Below are 18,329 nucleotides of genomic sequence, written 5' to 3'. Positions count from 1 at the left end.
AATATTCACACCTCTATGTCAGTAATTCCGGGCCTTTCCTGTGAACTGCCTTTAGAAAGCTGCCTGATGACTAGTGATAAGGAGTGAGTGCGCTCACTCTGGATCTGTGCTGAGGACAACCCTTGCCCCACAGGGAGCCCTCTGCCCTAGTGGGAGCTCTGGAAAGCTCAGGTCCCCTGGGGGAGGCCCTATCTGTGACCCCAGGTGGTGCGTAAAGGCCCTGGGCCCTCTTCCCGTGGGAGTGCCTCCTGGGTGTCCCAGATCCAGGGGTGGGCTTCTTCAGGCACCTTCCTTGGCCCTCCCCTACCCCCACCCTGCACCCACCCCCCGCTGCTAAGAATAAACCACTTGCCTTGAGTCACTAGCCATGAGTCAGCTTCAGGGGCCCAGCCTGGGGCTGGCCAACCAGAGTGGCCCAGTGCTGTCTGACCATTCCTGCTGCTGGTTCCCTGTAGCAGTCGAGCTCCCTAAGTGTGAAGAATTTGGTCTCCAAGCTGTGCTCCCCCACTGGCCGGGACCTGGGTGCCTCGCAGGTGGCAGCGGAGGCTGGTGGCCTGGCCCTGAGCGCTCAGGCCCTGAAGGAGATGGCTGTGAGCACCAAGAGCATTGCCCTCATCGCAGCCACCCGGCGCTCCAAAGCACAGGACCGCGAGGGTGGCGGTGGCCGCTCCTCCATCCGCCTTCTGGAGGAGGTGGCCCTGGACTCCAGGGACCCGAAGGCCAGTGTCACCCCAGACCCAAGCCCAGCAGACAGGAGGTGGCCCCTTGCCAGCCCGGGCAAGGACTGTTCTACGGAGAGGAAGGCCAGGAGGAAGCGGTCACCCTCCCTCACCTGGAGCGTGCAGACGGTGGGTGGACACTGCTTGGCCACCTCGCCCAGTCCTGGGGTCCAGCTGGGACGGTGGGGGGGGGGGGTCGGGACTGGCTCCCATAGTTACAGTGGATGCAGGAAGGCCCCAGGTGCAAAGTAGTCGGAGGGAGGACACCCAGCCCCACCACCCCTTCCTAATAGGAAGCTGCATGTGTGCATGGTTTCTGTAGGCAGGTCACAGTGCAGGCACCAGCTCTTGATCTGTTTCCTCCCTTAACATTCTTTCATAAATTCTCAAGTGTCTATATGATATTTGAATTTTAGCCCTGAAAAGACACATCACTTGGTTCTAGCGCATGTCACTAAATAGTAACCATGTGAGTCGTGAAGCACTGCCCACCACAAGGTGCCCCTCTCCGACCAGAGCCTGGCACCAGGCCTGGCACTCACGGCCTCCCACTGCCAGGGCTGAGCTCCACGCGCAGTCCCATTGCGCAGCCACTTACGGTTGTCTGCTCCCTGTTCCATGGCCAAGAGGTCGTCTTTCATTTCCGACCAATTCAGCATTCCTCTATGGGCAGTGTTCTTCATGTCTAGTTAACTTCTTGGGACATTGGACAATGTTGACCTCTGAACTCTCAACAACATTTAAGCAAAATCCAGCATACAGCAGAGCACCACACTGATTGCTCCCTGGCCACACTGATCCCTTGCTGGCCATAATGATCACGGTGGTGTGAAGTTATACTCACATGGGGGAGAGGGTGGGTTTGGCATGGGTTCCAGTCTGTGTGGAAGTGGTGTTCCCTTGATGAGGTTACTTTCTGTCCTATACTTGGTTATATAAACTGGAGGAAGTGAGCAATTTTCTCTCTGGGCAAGCTGGCTGGTGGCCAGGGACCAGACAGATGTCATTCTACCCCTGCCAGCCACACAGTAGACATTTGCTGATTCACACTGAAACCGCTCTGGTAATCACTCAGTAGGATTAACAGTAGGACTGTAGCAGGGGTCAGAAGGTGAGGATACCAGTCAGGGCTCTGCAGACAAATGGAACCAGTAGGATGTGCGTGTGTGTGCATGACACAGATGCTCACACACTCAAACATACATTCACATGCACACAGGTCTCACACATAGACATACACATGCACACTCATAGGCACACACACAACATACATGCACACATGCACATACATACACAGAGAAGAAGGTTTATTATAAGCACTTGGCTCACATAATTTATGGAGGCTGACAAATTCCAGAACCGGGGTTGGCAAGCTAGAGACAAGTTTAAGTCCAAAGGCAGGAAAAAAACAAAGTTCCACTCAAGGCAATCAGGTAGGAGGGGGCTCCCTTACTCTCAGGAGAGTCAGCCCTTTTGTTCTATCCAGGCCTTCAACTGATTGGACAAGGCCCATCCACCCAGCAGTGGGACATCTGCTTCACTCAATAGTCGATCTATTTATTTTATTTTATTTTTTAATTTTTTTAATAGTTGATCTATTTAAATGTTAACCATTTAAACCTCCATTCTGGGGCTACTGAGAGTTAAAAATGGGGAGGAGAGACAACCAGTAGCCAGTAGAGGATCATTCATTCACTCATTCATTCATTCACTCACTCATTCATTCCTCTCTGGGGGTTGGATGAGAGCATGAACAGTAATTCTGCTTCTGTCCGCTGAGGTCCTTCATGGCCTGCAGCAGTCTGCCACACAGTAGGTATTTAATCCATGCATGGCTTCAGCTCAACATGACCTTGACATGTCACTCCTTCCCCGCCCTGTGCTTGTCCCTGCAGGCAGCAGAGCATGGGGCTGAGAGCCAGCCGTCCCCAGCAGTCCTGCAGCTCACCAAGTCATCTGGAAAAAGCTTCTTCCCTCCCGTCCCCGCGGCCTCCAAGATAAAACCCAGCCTCAGTTCCCACACAGGTACAGGGTTAAAAAAACAAAACAGCATACTGGGGTTTCATCTGTGTCTTAAGACTCTGAGCAGCCCAGGTAGCTCAGTGGTTTAGCACCTGCCTTTGGCCCAGGGTGTGATCCTGGAGTTCCGGGATCAAATCCCACATTGGGCTCCCTGCAGGGAGCCTGCTTCTCCCTCTGCCTGTGTCTCTGCCTCTCTCTCTCTGTCTCTCAAGAATAAATAAATAAAATCTTAAAAAAAAAAAAAAAAAGACTCTGCCCCTCCTGCCTCCTGCCAAGGGTAGATCTTTGAAAAGTGTGACAGTTTGGGCTGTTACCAGTTGTCTGCTCCTTGGTGTTAGTTTCAGGTTTTCGGTACAGGGAGTGGACCAAGGTCACTGGCTTCATGAGAACAAACATTCCCAGGGGCACTCAGTTTTGCTTCTGGCCCTTCCTGACACCCTGACACCCCAACAGTTTGAAATGGTGGTTAAAAACACGGCAGGCTGGGATCCCTGGGTGGCGCAGCGGTTTGGCGCCTGCCTTTGGCCCAGGGCACGATCCTGGAGACCTGGGATCGAATCCCCCGTCAGGCTCCCGGTGCATGGAGCCTGCTTCTCCCTCTGCCTGTGTCTCTGCCTCTCTCTCTCTCTGTATGACTATCATAAATAAATAAATAAATAAATAAATAAATAAATAAATAAATTTAAAAAACAAAACAAAACACGACAGGCTGCCTGTGTGCAGTCTGTCTTGGTCTAGGTTTGAATTCTAGCTCCTGTGGTTGTTACAGTACAGGACATGCTCATGGTGAGAACTTTGGAATATAGATAAAATTATAAATGGAAGAAAACCACCCATAGGATCCACCATCCAGAAGCAGTGGCCATGAGGTGGCCTTGTCCTGGGTGAGCAGCAGCGTGAACACCAGCGCCTGTTGTAGGGACAGTGTGTTGCTGGCATATCACAGTAGTAGACGTAGTAGAGTGGAGGTGTCAGTGCTCCTCCAGGGGTGCCCACAAACTGTCCCTGGCCTGAAACAGAAGGCCAAGCTTTTATTTTTATTTTTTTTAAAGATTTTATTTATTTATTCATGAGAGACACAGAGACACAGGCAGAGGGAGAAGCAGGCTCCATGCAGGGAACCTGATGTGGGACCCGATCCCGGGTCTCCAGGATCACGCCCTGGGCTGAAGGTGGCGCTAAACCAGGATCACGCTGGCAGCACCTGGGCTGCCCAGAAGGCCAAGCGTTTAGAAAGGCGTGTGGCAGTTTGGCGGTACCACCACTTGTGGTAAATGGCCTGCCTTCTGTCTTTTAAAATTTTTCCAATTAGTCTTTCTAGTGATTCATTATTGTTATTTTTGCAAAAGTATTAGTCCCATATGGGCTGGAGAAACCTGACAAGCAGGCCAGTCCTCACCACAGAAGGGCCTATCCCGCTGGCCACGTCATCAGAGCTCACTATTGCACAGTGCTTACTGTGTGCGAGGCACTGGGTGGGTGTCAGCCTACCTGTCCTCATGGTGGCTCTGTCCCCATGGTCCAGAGAAGGAAACTGAGGCACAGGAGTTCAGGGCCTTCCCCAAGGTCACACGGCTGAGAGTGACAGACCTGATGCCTAACTCTCAACCACACTTACATGCTTTCCCTCACGTCTTGTTTCATTATCTTTATTCTTTGCGGGCATGTTACGGCCCTCGCTGTAGATTTCGAAGACCATGGCAGCAGTGTGCACGGCCACACCGTGTCTCACTGGTGGGTGTGCACCTTGGCACAACCTGGTTCATAGCCACACTCTCAACCTTCTCAGGAATCTCTGATCTTGGGGACAGAATTCAGATTTACCTGTGATTTCTCAGTTCAGCTCCTGGAACTGCTGGCAGCAACGCAGGCCTGCAAGAATAGCACTTCAAAACCTTAAAAAAACACTAAAAAAAAAAAAACCCACCACCACTTAAAGCGTTCTTTAGCCATATGGGATTTGACGCTTTAAAAGCTTTTATTTACTTATCTTCTTGTTTACGTGCTCATAAAATAGTAATGCTGCCCCAGAGAGCACAGCAGCGTCCGGCATGGGAACTCCAAAGTGCAAGGTTGGGCGTGTGCCCACCACTCTCCTCCTGTCGGGCAGCCAGGCATGCTGGACGCCAGTGCCCCAGGTCCTCGCTGGGAGGGGCTGGTGACGGCACCTGCCTGGGAGCGGGGGGCACTGGGCATCTCCAGAGAGGCCTAGTTGTCAACCATGTAGCCAAAGTCTCTGGGATCCTGTGACCACCTGTCCCCTGGAGACAAGCTCCTTGGAACCTGTCTCTATGGGTGATCTTCTTTTTTTTTTTAGATTTTATTTACTCATAAGAGAGACACACAGAGAGAGGCAGAGACATAGGCAGAGGGAGGCTCCATGCAGGGAGCCAGATGTGGGACTCGATCCCAGGACCCTGGGCTCATGCCCTGAGCCGAAGGCAGACGCTCAACCGCTGAGCCACCCAGGCGCGCTCTATGGGTGACTTAAAAAGGAGTTTGCTTTTCCCACTGTTTTATTATGAAATTGCTAATGTACCCAGAAGTACAGACAAGAGTACAATAACCTCTGGTGGAGCCATCCCAGCGCCAGCAGCAGGCTGTCCTCTGCTGATTCTGTTTCTGCGCTCCCGCAACACGTTTCCATCTGCTCGTTTGTTATTTGCTTTCCTGGAGAGGTTTCAAGAAAATCCCAGAGCGTGCCACTTCACCCATGAATCTTTCAAGAGCTTTCTCTCTGTGATGACAGAGTATTTGTTGCGCATCACAGCTAGACAAGTTCAGCACGTTTCCCCATGTCTGTGTACAAAAGAAACCAGCCTTTTCCAAAGAAACCAGAGTGGACTGTATTGGCCCCCTCAGTTGGTGAGAAGGGGGCAGATCCTGAGCCCCCAGCTTGGGGGAGGTGCTGAGCCCTGCTTTGTGGGCACCCCTTCTCTCGACTATGTCTGCAGAGCCCCACGGGGCACAGAGGCTCCCCCCTCTACAGCTGCGTGTTTCTGTGATGGAAGAGTTAGAGCCCATTAGCATCAGTGGTCCTCCTGCATGCTCAGCCGCTGGTCCAAACAGGTAAACTGAGTGGAAGTGATGTCTCCAGGCCCACACCGCGTGTCGATGGTGCAGCCAGGGCTGGTGCTCCCGGGGTCCCGCCACTGGGCCTGAATGTCTCTGCCTGGGGGAGGAACACGAGTGTCCTTGGCTGGTGTCCAAGGAGGCCCTGCAGGAATCCAGGGTTACCCGGGTGTTCTGTATCTCTGGCCTGTGCAGGGAGCTGTGGGTCACCACTGATGGTGTCTGCACAGGCTGCAGCTCCCCTGGCGCAGGGTCCTTGGGTCAAGAGACCCTCACAGTTGTTTTTTTTTTAAGATTTTATTTATTCATAAGAGACACAGAGAGAGAGAGAGAGAGAGAGAGAGAGAGAGGGAGGGAGGGAGGGGGGGAGGGAGGGAGAAAGGCAGAGACAGGCAGAGGAAGAAGCAGGCTCCATGCAGGGAGCCCAATGTGAGACTTGATCCCGGGTCTCCAGGATCACACCCTGGGGTGGAAGCAGGTGCTAAACCACTGAGCCACCCAGGGATTCCTGAGACCCCCACAGTTTTAATGTGACTGCATGTTCTCTGTTCAGGGCAGTGGTGTCACTGGCCTGGATTCATGCCTGCCGTGAATCACGTCTGGGTGTGCAGCTTTGAGCCACAGTCCTGGAGGCCTGTGAATGGGGGAAGAATGGCCATCACCGAGTGGACAGGGCATGGATGCCAGGAGATGTAAATGTATCTCCTCATTTATCACTTGCAGAAACCCTACCGTGTATGTGCCCATTTCACAGAATGATGGGCAAGGAGCAGAGCTCACCCCAGCCACTCCTGTGCCCGTCCATGGCAGCCCAGGCCTGAGCCCACACAGGTGCTCCTGCACTTTGCTCTCATCCCTGTCCTGGGCCGAGCACAGGGTCTGTCTTCCCCATGCTCTCTGCCAGCTAGTTCGGGGAGCATGAAACCTGTCCTGAAACTGTCCTAAAAGGTGATCTGATTCCTCTAGATGAGGAGCTCTTGCCGCCCCCCGATCAGGCATTACTTAATCGACATTCAGAACTGCTAGGGTTGTTCATCCCTAAAGCAGTGATGACAGGCCAAGCCTGGCCCTGAGCTTGGAGGAGACTGGTCAACTGGCACCGCAGTTTAAAATCATGTGAAAGTCACGTCGTGCACAAAATGTAGAAGTCCAGCTTCTCCTGTGAGAGGAGGGGCTGGACACAGATGGCTCCCCCCATCCCCGCCTTCAGCGCCTGATGTGGCCGCTCTGGACATTTGTCCTCGCTGACTGCACGTGTCAGCGCCCACAGTGCCCACAGCGCCCCATCCTCCCTCCACCCCGCCCCGTGGCTGCTGCTGGATGCGAGCTCCTGTTGACCCTCTTCTGTGGGCTCCCTGAGCTCAGGGACGTTAGGCTCTGTGTGCCTGGTAAATACGACAGATGCTCAACAGACAACAGATGGATGGCCAGACAGATGGACGGCTGCCTCCCCACACCGAGGCCAAGGGCTCGGTCACATTGACCACTGGGCTCGCTGGGTCTCTGGCCTCCTTCTCTCGTCGCGTCTCCCGACCAGCTCGAGTGCGTCTCCCTGTGCTGGTCAGGAGCCTTGTTCAAGTCCGACCCACGTTCTTTTCAAACTGCGGTAAAACTCATACACAGAACTCCGCGTTATAACGTGTGCAACGCGGTGGCATTTACTATGTTTACAATGTGGTGGGTCCACACAACTGGGTGGTTCCAGAACCTTTCATCACCCCAAAAGAAGACCCTGAGCCCCATTCCTCCCCCTCCACGCCTGGCTAGGCCCTGGCAACACTGATGTGCGTCTGGTCCACACGGTCGGCCTGTTCCAGCCCCTTCCTGCAAACAGACTCCCATGACATGCGGCTGTGGGTCTGGCTTCTTGCACGGGGCGTCCCCCTCTGGGCTGTGGCAGCAGCAGCACGGGTGCCCTGGAACGGCCAGTGGCCGAGGACTATTCCTTCAGCCGCATGACACACGTTGTGTCAGGTCCGTTGGTGGTTTCCACCTCTCAGTCTCCATGAATATCGGCGTGTGGCTGTCTGCTTACACGTCTGTTTCCGGGTCTTTGGGGTAACACCTGAGAGTGGATCTGTAGGTCACAAAGCAATTCTCCGTTTAATTTTCTGGGAGACCACTGCCCCAATTCCCATCAGGGCTGCTCCATGTTGCATCCCCACCCAAGACAGTCCTGAGTCTCTGTGCTGCTCCTGCGGGCTCAGGCTGTCACCTCTCCTGGGACAGGAGAGAGAGAGGAAGCAGCCAGACCCCTGGACCCCCGGTTCCTTCCCTGATTCTCCCAGCAGCAGCGGGCTCAGCCTGCCCCCCTCTCGTGGGGACACAGGGCACATAGGTGCCCGGGGCAGGCAGGTGTTGGGAAGAGAACAGAGTGGACAGGGCTGACCACAGGGCTGGGGGTCGGAGCTCAGGCTGTCGGGCGGCCTCTGCACCTGGGCATCCAGTGAGGTCTGGGGGAGACACCTGCTCCCTCGCTGCTTCCTCTTCTGATTAAACTCTGCTGGGTGAACCAGGAAACCCTCCCCATTGCTGTGGCTGCTGGCAGCAAACAGGGGAAGGAGAGGGAAGGAGAGGGAGAGGAGAGTGTTGCTGGGGGAGGGAAAGGGACCAAAGCCACGGGAGAGGGGGGGATAGGATGTTCCAGAAAGGACAGGGCTGTGGGGGGTACAAACGAGGTAGCCTCACCAAAGAGCCCGCTGGGCACCTATAGGTCCTAAGTGCCCTGCACCAGTTGTTCATTGTTTCCTTTCAGGCCTCACAGGGGTGGGGGGGGGGTCGCTAAAATAACGTCCTCTCCTCTCCCATTCACCATGTAGAGGAGAAGATGCTCCAGATGCCCGAGGTCAGCTTCACCTTCCCCAGCGCCACGTGGCAGAGCAGCCCGGGCCCAAGCAGGGCCCCACTCTTGCCCCGGGACATCCGAGGTCAGTGCCTGAGCAATCCCACGGCTCACGCGTCCCTGTCTGCCCGCCACCCCCCAACCGGCCCTACCGCTCCCCACGTGCCCCTGCCACGTGCTCAGTAGCCACGCTCGCCCGCTGGCCACTTAACGGGATGGCACAGGTCTAGCACACGGGCAAGCCCACCGGGCCAGCCCGCGGCTTTCATTCAGAAACAACACTGGTTGCTTCGTATAATCCAGAGTTAAAACAACCTCCCAGAGAAGTTGTGCTAATTATGCACATTCGCCCGAGGCACCATGAAAGTGCCAGTTTGGCCATAACATTGTCAGGCCTGAGTGTTAACCTTAAAATACAAAGGACGCATCCTATTCCTCTTCTGCTCCTGTGTCTTGATGACACTAATGCTGAATCCCAGAGACAGTTTAAGCCGTGTTAGCATCTGCGTTCCTCAGTGTAATCCTCACCCCAGCCTGGGAGGCATGTGCTGCCTGAATCCTTTCTGGGGATGGGAGACTCCCTCTGGCAGCACTTCCTGCCCTCCTCCTCACCTCCACACCAGCACACAACCCGGCATCTGGAAGGAGGAGTATAAATCAGCAGTAGGTCTAAAGCCCACCAGGGAGGGAAGTCCTTTTTTTGATCTAACCTGGATCTGTCTTACTGTACCTTTACCCTATTCCCTCCTGTTACTGTTTCAGAATAGGTCAGGAACTCCTCATTACCATGCCCCTCTTTTCAAGGGTTCTTGGGGAAAGGATCTCAAAAGTGTTTGTTGCCCATGCCCTGGGGCCAGTGGTACAGGCCAGTTTATTTATTTATTTATTTTTTTAGAGATTTTATTTATTTATTCATGAGAGACACAGAGAGAGAGAGAGAGAGGCAGAAACACAGGCAGAGGGAGAAGCAGGCTCCATGCAGGGAGCCCGATGTGGGACTCGATCCTGGGTCTCCAGGATCACACCCTGGGCTGAAGGCAGGTGCTAAACCACTGAGCCACCGGAGCTGCCCCAGGCCAGTTTAAACAGTGTGAGGGATGGGAAATCCTCCCAATGACTCCCCCACTCCAACTGCGTGTGTCAACTAAGGTGGAAAAAGTGACTGAGGGGGTCCCGGGGACAGGCCTGTGTGAGCAGAGTGCAGGGGAGCGGGGCCCCAGGCTGGGGAGGTGCGGTCCCACAGGAGACCCCAGCACAGGTGGGGCTAAGAAAGGGAGGAATGCCCACGTAGGTCCTGAGTCAAGTCTGGCTGGCAGCTGAGGCCAGGACCAGGACACCCACCTAGGGACCCAGCCGTCGGGACACTGGCTTTACTGGCCTTGACCACAGACTAGAGTCTCCCCAATCCTGCAGGGTCTACGGATAGTGGAGGCCGACACCACAGCCCACTGCCTCCCAGCACACCCCGCAAGCCCCGGGGCAGCGCCAAGCGGCCGAGAAGGCCACAATGAGGATGTCAGCCAGAAGGCCAGGCATGCGAGGGAAGGCCGGAGAGGCCAGCCCCAGGCACAGGGCTCTCTCTGCCCTGGAGTTGGGTTCAAGAGACGGAGCCCTGGCAAGGACACTTCAGGGGGCAGCCAGCCAGCTTCCCACTGCTCTCTGTGCTGGCGGCTGCCTCACCAACCATGTCAGAGGGAAGGCCGTTGATGGAACATCAGAGCCCTTCTGAAGGACATCTCAGGAGGAGCCTCAGGCCTCGTTTGGGTCATTCCCAGTTGTGAGTGATCTTCCCAGGATCACTCCATCCCACAGTTTCTGCTCTGGGAGAACGGTTTCACTCTTCACCTGATTGGGTGAGGCCCACCCACACTGTGGCAGGTCCTCTGCTGAACCCGACATCTCCTTACTGATGTATTTATTTTTTAAAGATTTTATTTGTTTGTTCATGAGAGACACAGAGAGAGGCAGAGACACAGGTAGAGGGAGAAGCAGGGAGCCCGATGCAGGACTTGATCCCAGGACCCTGGGATCACAACCTGGGCCAAAGGCAGATGCTCAACCATTGAGCCACCAGGGCACTTCTCCTTACTGATTTAAATGTTAATCTCATCTGAAGAACACCTTCACAGCACCACTGACTGCTGATGTTTGATGAAACGCCTGGGTATCATGGCCTGGCCATGTTGATGTTTCAAATTCACCGTCACGCCCCATGGGCCTTGGCCAGTAGAGTGACACCACCCTGTCCCCATGTTCACATAGGCTCTGGGGGAAGCCTGCATTGGGGAAGCATGAGAACACTCCCCATTCTCGTGACCCATCCATCCTGTCACTGTGTTGTAACGTCCGTCCCCACACACCACGGCATGGAGGACATTGAAGCAGAATCGTCAAGGAGCATGAAGCCAGCCGTGTTAACCGGGAACCCAGAAATTGAGGCCCTAACTTTTTGTCAAGACAGGAAAGTCTGGGAAACTCTGAGCACCACCCGTGGAGGGCTGAATTATCGCCTTCTCCAGCTGTGCTTTCAGCGCTTGCTGTGGCTTTCAAACCACTGCCTACATCTCGGGCTCTCAGAGGCATCCCCATTTGGAGGCCATGGGGACCAGAGCTACCTCCGATGCAGCATCCAGTGGAATCTATGGGTTTTAGGAAACAGCTTGTTAGCACATTAGGGCTGGAAGGTGGAGGCGTGTTGTTGTCTCACGGCCTGAGCAGTCAGCAGGTTGGCTTGGACCTGTGTATGCCTGGCACATGGCAGACACCCTATAAGTGTGCAAACTGCACAGCTGGATGCCCTGCCCTCTCATCGTAGGACCTGCGGTCAAGGAGGAGCTGCTGGGCCTTCTGGAAGAGTGTGTGGAGGTGGGGAAGTCAGTCCCACTTATCTTTGGGGGCTCTGCTGTCTGCTTGGTGCAGACCTGCCAGGGGCACCCTCTGATGCTCACTTCCCCTTCCCTGGGGGAAATGCTGAGCCTGGGGGGCAAGGATGACTTCTGCTTTCCTGCCCTGGCCCCAGATCCTGGGTAGGGCAAGAGTTACTGGTTGCCCCCTATATCTGCTCACTTTGTTCCAGGATAATAGAACCCCTCATTTTTAGCTAGTCAAACAGCTCACAAAATAAGGACTGTATTTCCCAGCCTCCTTTGTGGCTGTATATTGCCATGTAACCAAGTGACAGATGGGATACAAGCAGCTGCTTCCAGGAATCTTCACCACAAAGGATAATACGCATTTTCCTCATGCCTCTTTCCTTCTTCACTTCCTCAATCATACTGCCTGGAATTTGGATGTGATGGCTGGAGCTCTAGCCACCGTTTTGAGGCCTTGAGGACAGAGGCCTTGAGGACAAAGGCCGTGCCCTCAGGAGGATGGAGTGGGAAGCTGGAAGGAGCAGAGATGCCTCTCAGCATTGTTACACCCTACCCGCAGATGAGAACTTGAGAGGAATAAATGTGTATCCGAGGCTCACCTTGTCTTAGCTGATCAGGGAGGGGAAGCCCAGGCAGTTGGCAAGTTGTGGCCAGAGAAGTCCCTGGTAATTTTGTGGAATGACATCAACAGATTAGAAATGACAGCATGGTGGGATGTGGGGTCAAATAGGGCCCCCAAGTTCTTCCTAGGCTGGTGTGAGCATACAGAAGGAATTCCTGGTCTTTCTGCACCCTGCCTTGAGCTGGGTGGAAAGGTGGGCCACAAAGAGAGCTGTAGATGGGGAGGCTATGGACTGGCCCAGGCATCTGAGAGATGGCTGAGGAGGCACTTACATCGGGGGAGTAGGGGTGGTATCCCAATCTCATAGGGGGGGGGTGTACTAGGGTTCTCCAGCAAAACAGAACTACTGGGGTATGTGTATGTGTGAAGATACTTGGTCTAGGGATCTGGCTCATAATTGCGAAGGCTTGGCGAGTCCACAATCTTCAGGGTGGGCCAGCAGGCCAGAGGCCCAGGAAAGTGCCGCAGAAATCCCTTTTCCTCGGTGAAGCTCAGGCTTTTGTTCTAGTCCAGCCTTCAGATGGTGAGATGAGGCCCACCCACGTTGTGGAGGGCCCTCTGCTGATTCACATGTTAATCTCACCCCCAAACACCCACATGGGAACATCCAGAATAATCTTTGACGCACATCTGAGTGCCATGGCTCAGCCACATGGACATGTAAAATTTGTTGTCCTGGGGTGGTAGGGGGACACAGGACGAGGAAGAGCCAGGGTGGAGAGGTTCACAGCCCCTCTGGGCCAGCGGTTGACAGCTGGGGAGGCCCCTGAGCTCAGGGTCACCCCAGGTGATGGAGGTGGGGTGGGGCAGAGGATCTTAAATTTGGCCCAGTTTGAACCCAAAATGACTGAGAAAAATAACACAAGCGTCTGAGTATCCCCAGGGGTTGTATTTGGGTGCATTGAGCTCATGTGACTGTAGAACTTGCACCTGTGACAGAAAGGTCACACTGTGATCTCACCACTTTAGAAAGGCAGAAAATTATATAAAGGGAGCATTAAGAACGTCCTTCCCCACCTTGTGCCTTTTTGGAGGTAAATCCTCTTTAATGATTGGGTACATGCTCTTCCCAGTTTTCCCACAAAATAACCCATTAAGAAGTGTCTCAGTGTAGGTCCCCACAATTGCAGAGGCTGTCACAAGACCAGGATGCAGGTGGCTTCTTTGGGAGGTGATGCCAGGGGAGCAGGGAGGCCAGACCATGTGAGACTGGGAAGGGAGAAAGCCACCATGCCCATGGGTATCACCATGGTGCCTCTGTGGGCAGCGGGAGGTGAAGTTTGCTTACCAGCCTGGAATCGACCCCCAAGCACCAGGGAAGGGGATCCTGGGGGCACTGGGCCCGCCTTAGGCTGTGTTTGCAAGTGGCCCAAGCATTCTCTCCCCATCCCCAGAAGTAGAGGAGTCCCTGGGCAGAGAATGGAAACTGATGCAAAACTCAGAGCAAACTACGTTTCGGCCACATTGGATCTGTCTGCAGGCTGCAGCTTAAGGCCAAGGTGAGGCCTGGGGGCCAGAGGCATCTGGGACAAAAAAATCCTTTACATACATACTCATGCACAAACGTGTGCACACCCCCATGAACCAGTCTCCCGCCTCCCACCCTGCTGTTGCTCACACTGTTCCCTCTGCTTGGAAGCCTTCCCCACCCTCTCTGCCACCTTCTAGTCCTTTCCCAGGATGCCTCCTCTTCTTCCCTGCTGGGCCAGGTACCTCAGAGCCTCCCCTGGCACTGCACTCACCCACCACATGATGACTGTCCCCACCACTGTACCTTTGGCACAACAGACCAGCCCTGCCTTACATCTCTGTGTCCTCCCTGGCCCCGAGCAGGTGCCCATGGATGGCTGTGGGATGGAGGGACAAGGGAGGGAGGGAACAGGTGTGGGCAGGTACTGCGCTGAGAGCAGGAGGTGCAGGGCCAAGGCCCTGACCTGGGACAGCTGTGTGTGGTGGGAGGTTGGTCCCTCTGCAGCCAGCATGGCACACTGGGAGATGTGCATATGTGTACACATGCACAGCAGCCATCCAGGTGCTTTCCTGGGCCTGTGCTGGGCTCCAATCGAGGCAAGGGAATGCAGGCATTGAAACAAACAAGATGTCAAAGAAACGAGAGGGTAAAGCTTTATCCAGCCCCTAACCTCACTGCAAGCCCCTAGGGGCTGTCGTCAGCTTATGGTCTGAGGATGTGGAGCACTACGTTGGGTATTCATGCCCAGGTAGCTGAGCTGGGATTTGAACCCAGGGTGTGTGGCCTCTTCCCTTGTGACCCCTGGAAGCCAGGCAGGATATGCCGGGCAATAGAGAGTCACAGCATGTTCACAAGCAAGAAACACAAGGGTGGCTCACAGCGGCTCGGTGAAGGTGGGCTGAAGGCTTGTGGACAGGAATGAGCATGTTAGAGAGTCCTTTACCGTCTGAGAACCTGGTGAGATCCTGTGGTTGCCATCCATGTCACATATGCACACCTGTGTGTCTACCCTCACCGGTATGTGCCACGTGGAACAGCCACGGAAGGAAATCCTGGGAACGGGTCACTGTGAGGGGCTCAGGGGCAGGTGGGCAGGAGACTCCTTTTCATTGCATGTATTTTCTATGCATTTGGATCTTTATCGTCTTCCTGTAACTTCATGTGGGGAAAAAAAGGAATTATTTTTAAAAAATAACAATAGTTCTATATGCTGGTGAGGGCAGCTCTCTGAAATATACCAATAGAGGTTCAGAACAGCATGTATGATAGGCTCTTATGTCTATATGACAATTATATAACGTATGCAAATGTGGTGGTGGTGAATTATTTCTCCAAGAATTCCTGACACAAAGACAGAAACCCGTGCTCCGTTTGTGAGGCCCAAGCCACTGATCAGAGGGAGGGTGGAGCTGGGAGGAAGGAGCAAGCCTCAGCCCTGGAAATGGATTCTTTTTGTTCTACAGACGGATTCTCCCCCAGTTTCTGGTCTGTTCCACGGGGCGCCTCCCAAGAGGGGAGGCAGCTCTGTGCCGCCCTGACTTTGTGGAAGGCACCCTTCCTGGAAGGTTTGCTGTGATGCTCAGAGCATCAGCTTTCTCCTCTGCCTGCAGCCCAAGGTCCAGGTGGTGCAAGGGCACCAGGTGGGCTAGGAAGGGAAAGGAATCTGGAGGCCCAAGGAGGGAGCCAAATGAAGCCCCAGTAGGCATAAGTGCCAAGGATGCAGTCGCCACTGGGCAGACACATGCTGGCCGTCTCAGAGTCCACACTGTAGAGGAGGTGGGGGCAGAGAATGAGTGGTAAGCACTCTGATGAAATCAAGCTGCAGGGCCACAGTGCTTGGTTGGCTACTTTAGAGAGGCTGGTCAAGGAAGGCCTCCTAGAGGAAGCACAGCCTAGGTGGGGAGCAGAGCAAGAGCAAAGGCCCTGGGGCAGACTGGTGGTGTTGGCTCTGATAACATAATGCAGTAAACAGCAGAAGCCCTGAGCTACATCAGGAGGTGCTATGGCCTCAATGTCTGTGTCACCCTAAAATTCATACTTTGAAATCCTGACCCCCCAGTGATGATGGTATGAGGAGGTGGGGCCTCTGGGTCATGGGTCATGGGTCACTGTGCCTGGGTCATGAGGGAGGAGCTCTCATGAATGGGACCAGTGCCTTCATAGAAAAGGCTCCAGGGAGCTCCCCAGATCCCTCCATCATGCGAGGACATGACGTGAAGGTGCTGGCCACGAACCAGGAAGAGGGCCTTCCCCAGAATGTGGCCATGCGACCCCTTGGTCTTGGACTTCCAGCCTGTAGGACCGTGAGCAGTAAATGTGTGTTGTTGATAAGCCTCCCGCCTGTGCCACCTTGTAGCAGCAGGAACAGACTAAGATAGTCCGAGCGGAGGTGTGGGCATTCCAGAGAACCAGCAGGTCCTATCGAGCACTGGAGCTTTGACGGAGGACACGTGAAGACTTCTGAATTGCCCCCGCCTGCCTGCCTGCAGGGTGGACACTGTCCAGTGACCGCACCCGGGGTCCTGGCATCCTCTACAGGATGGCGGAGGCTGAACCTGCAAATGAGGGGACCCTGCCGGAAACATCCTGTGCTCAGCTCTGTGTTGTTTCGAGGCTTTGCCGCAAGAGGAAAGGGAGGTAGGGGAGCAGATTCAAGAATCTGGCCTGGAGAGAGATGCGCAGGGAAGACCCTGCTGGGGAATGGTGGTCGGTTTCCCTGCAGCGGAGGACACAAAGTCTGAGTGGCCCAGAGGAGTGAGCCTGCAGGCATGCAAGCAGGGACAAGACCCTTGTCACACTGGTGACAGAAGCCACCAGGTGGCAGGACGGCTATCATCTCTCTGGCTCCCTCCTGAGAACGAGGAGGCTGGAGGCTCATTCCCCGAGCTGGCTTGTTCTTTCTGGTTTTGCATAGATCAGCCTGTGTGTGGAACATGAGGGCTTGGTTATGACTCAGCCAGTGGCTTCTCCCCCTGCCAGGGTCCCCAGGCTTCCTGTCCATACTCCAGGGTAGCCTTTACCAGGTGAAATTGGAGGGCTTGGTTTCACTCTTGCAGTGCAACTCAGGCTCCGTGAACCAGAGCCAAGGTGCCCTCACCTTGGCCCTCCAGGGGCCCCCTTTCCTTCCCTTTGGGGGCTCCTGCTGTCCCTTGAATGAAATGTAGCCTCTGTGGCATCTGCCCCTACTGGCCATTCCAGCAACCAGGAGGGTGAAGCAGCAGGCGGCTGAGAGGGCTTGCCAGGACTGGGTTTGGGGTGAGGTGCATCGGGCTTGGCAGACCTCTGGGGTGCTGGCCATCACTGACATCACTTCAGATGCTCCCATCTCCAGCCAGCACCCCTTTTCCCTGAGTTTAAGATGAAAGCATCCTTGTGTCTCCTCGACAGCTGTGCATTTCTTGCTCGGCATGCACAGAACCAAGGGCACAAGGTTTGGACCCTAGACTATTCTCTAGTGTTTCTGACCTCTCTTAGAGGCACACCCTTGGCCCCTCTGCCCCCTCCCTCCACCAGCCAGTCCTAAGCCTGCCCTCCTCATTCCATGCCCCAGTCCTCCTCTCCCACCCCCTCTCTTACACCCACCCCATGCAGGGGGACCCTGCAGTGCCTCCTGGCTGGTCTCCCTGCACAAATGCTGTCAGGGGTCAGCACTCCACACACATCGCCTCTCTCGTGCATAACCAGCGCAGGAGGTGAGGGTTATTTTATTTATTTTTTTTTTAGGAGGTGAGGGTTATTATTTCCAGCATCATCCATGTAAGGACATGGGGGCCCAGAGAGGCTAGAAGGCCCGCCAAGGTGGCAGAGGTGCTGGGAAATCGCCCCAGCACCCCTGGCGGGGTGAGGGAGGACTTGCCACCTCTAGATTGGCCCACACCACCCAGTAAGACATGGGACACCAAAACTGCAGTGAGATCGAGGTGGTGCAGAGGGCGCACGCGTGCAGGATGCATCAGGGGGGCTCGGGCATCTGCACCCTGGGATTTTTCCTGTCTCCTGCAAAGATATAGGTGGACTTTGCGATCCTCACACCTCTGCTTTGTTTTCTCATTTTTTCCTCATGGATGCTCTCACCAATCTGGAGCCCAGCGAGCACTCAGAATCTCCCTGCGGCCTCTATCACTCGCAGATGACATTTCCTGCCCAAGCCACAGCCTCTTCTCTTCCCTGTGGCAATGCTGGTTATGAAACCAGAAATAGTTGCAGGCGGCATGGGACACCAAGATAACTCAGACCAAAGCACGGAGACTGAGCCAGGCTGTGTCAGCCTGGGGAGGCTGCAGCCTTTGCACCAGGGGGCCAGGGGCCCCTGAAGGTGGGCCACACAACCAAGTTGCTGTGGAGACAGACAGACAGCTGGGGTCCACCAGCTTGAAGGCGCCCAGGGCCTGGAGGAGGGGGAGATGAAAGCTCCAGGGCGGAGCTGGCCTGCTCACAGACCCCTCCCAGCAGGTGCCCTCCAGCTGGCCTGTGCAGCTCCGGCTCCCCAGCCCCAGACTCTGCTTCTGGGCCTGACTCTGCCACTTGCGCCACTGTGTGTCTCTGGGTAGTTGCTTCACTTCTCTGAGACTCTGCTACCCCATGTGGGGTAGGACGAGGAGAGAATACGTAGCTATGTCAGAGGGGGTAAGGATGCTGGTGCAGAGCTAAGGTTAAGAATTGGGTTTGGGCTTGGTTTTTTTTTTTTTTTTTTTTTCAATCGAGGTGA

At 54.8% G+C, this 18,329-nt stretch overlaps 1 protein-coding gene across 2 annotated transcripts in view; it reads left to right on the top strand.

Annotated features, from left to right (window-relative positions):
• The window catches only part of LOC112929354 (kinesin-like protein KIF19), a 44,940-nt gene extending 30,011 nt beyond the window's left edge, over positions 1 to 14,929 (top strand). Inside the window, exons 17-20 of one of the 2 annotated variants that reach the window (XM_072753298.1) lie at positions 456 to 848; positions 2,615 to 2,744; positions 8,633 to 8,740; positions 10,069 to 14,929. In XM_072753298.1, coding sequence (XP_072609399.1) covers positions 456 to 848; positions 2,615 to 2,744; positions 8,633 to 8,740; positions 10,069 to 10,166 — 729 coding nt within the window. In that variant the 3' untranslated portion in view covers positions 10,167 to 14,929. Of the gene's footprint in view, positions 1 to 455; positions 849 to 2,614; positions 2,745 to 5,058; positions 5,576 to 8,632; positions 8,741 to 10,068 lie in introns of those variants that run through there. The other variant, XM_026011405.2, reaches the window with a different exon arrangement.
• Positions 14,930 to 18,329: the final 3,400 nt, after the last annotated feature.

This window comes from Vulpes vulpes, chromosome 3 (assembly GCF_048418805.1).
Source record: "Vulpes vulpes isolate BD-2025 chromosome 3, VulVul3, whole genome shotgun sequence".
Classification (NCBI taxonomy): Eukaryota; Metazoa; Chordata; class Mammalia; order Carnivora; family Canidae; genus Vulpes; species Vulpes vulpes.
The sequence above is the reverse complement of the archived record's forward strand: the minus strand, read 5'-3'. Positions and strand labels throughout refer to the sequence as shown.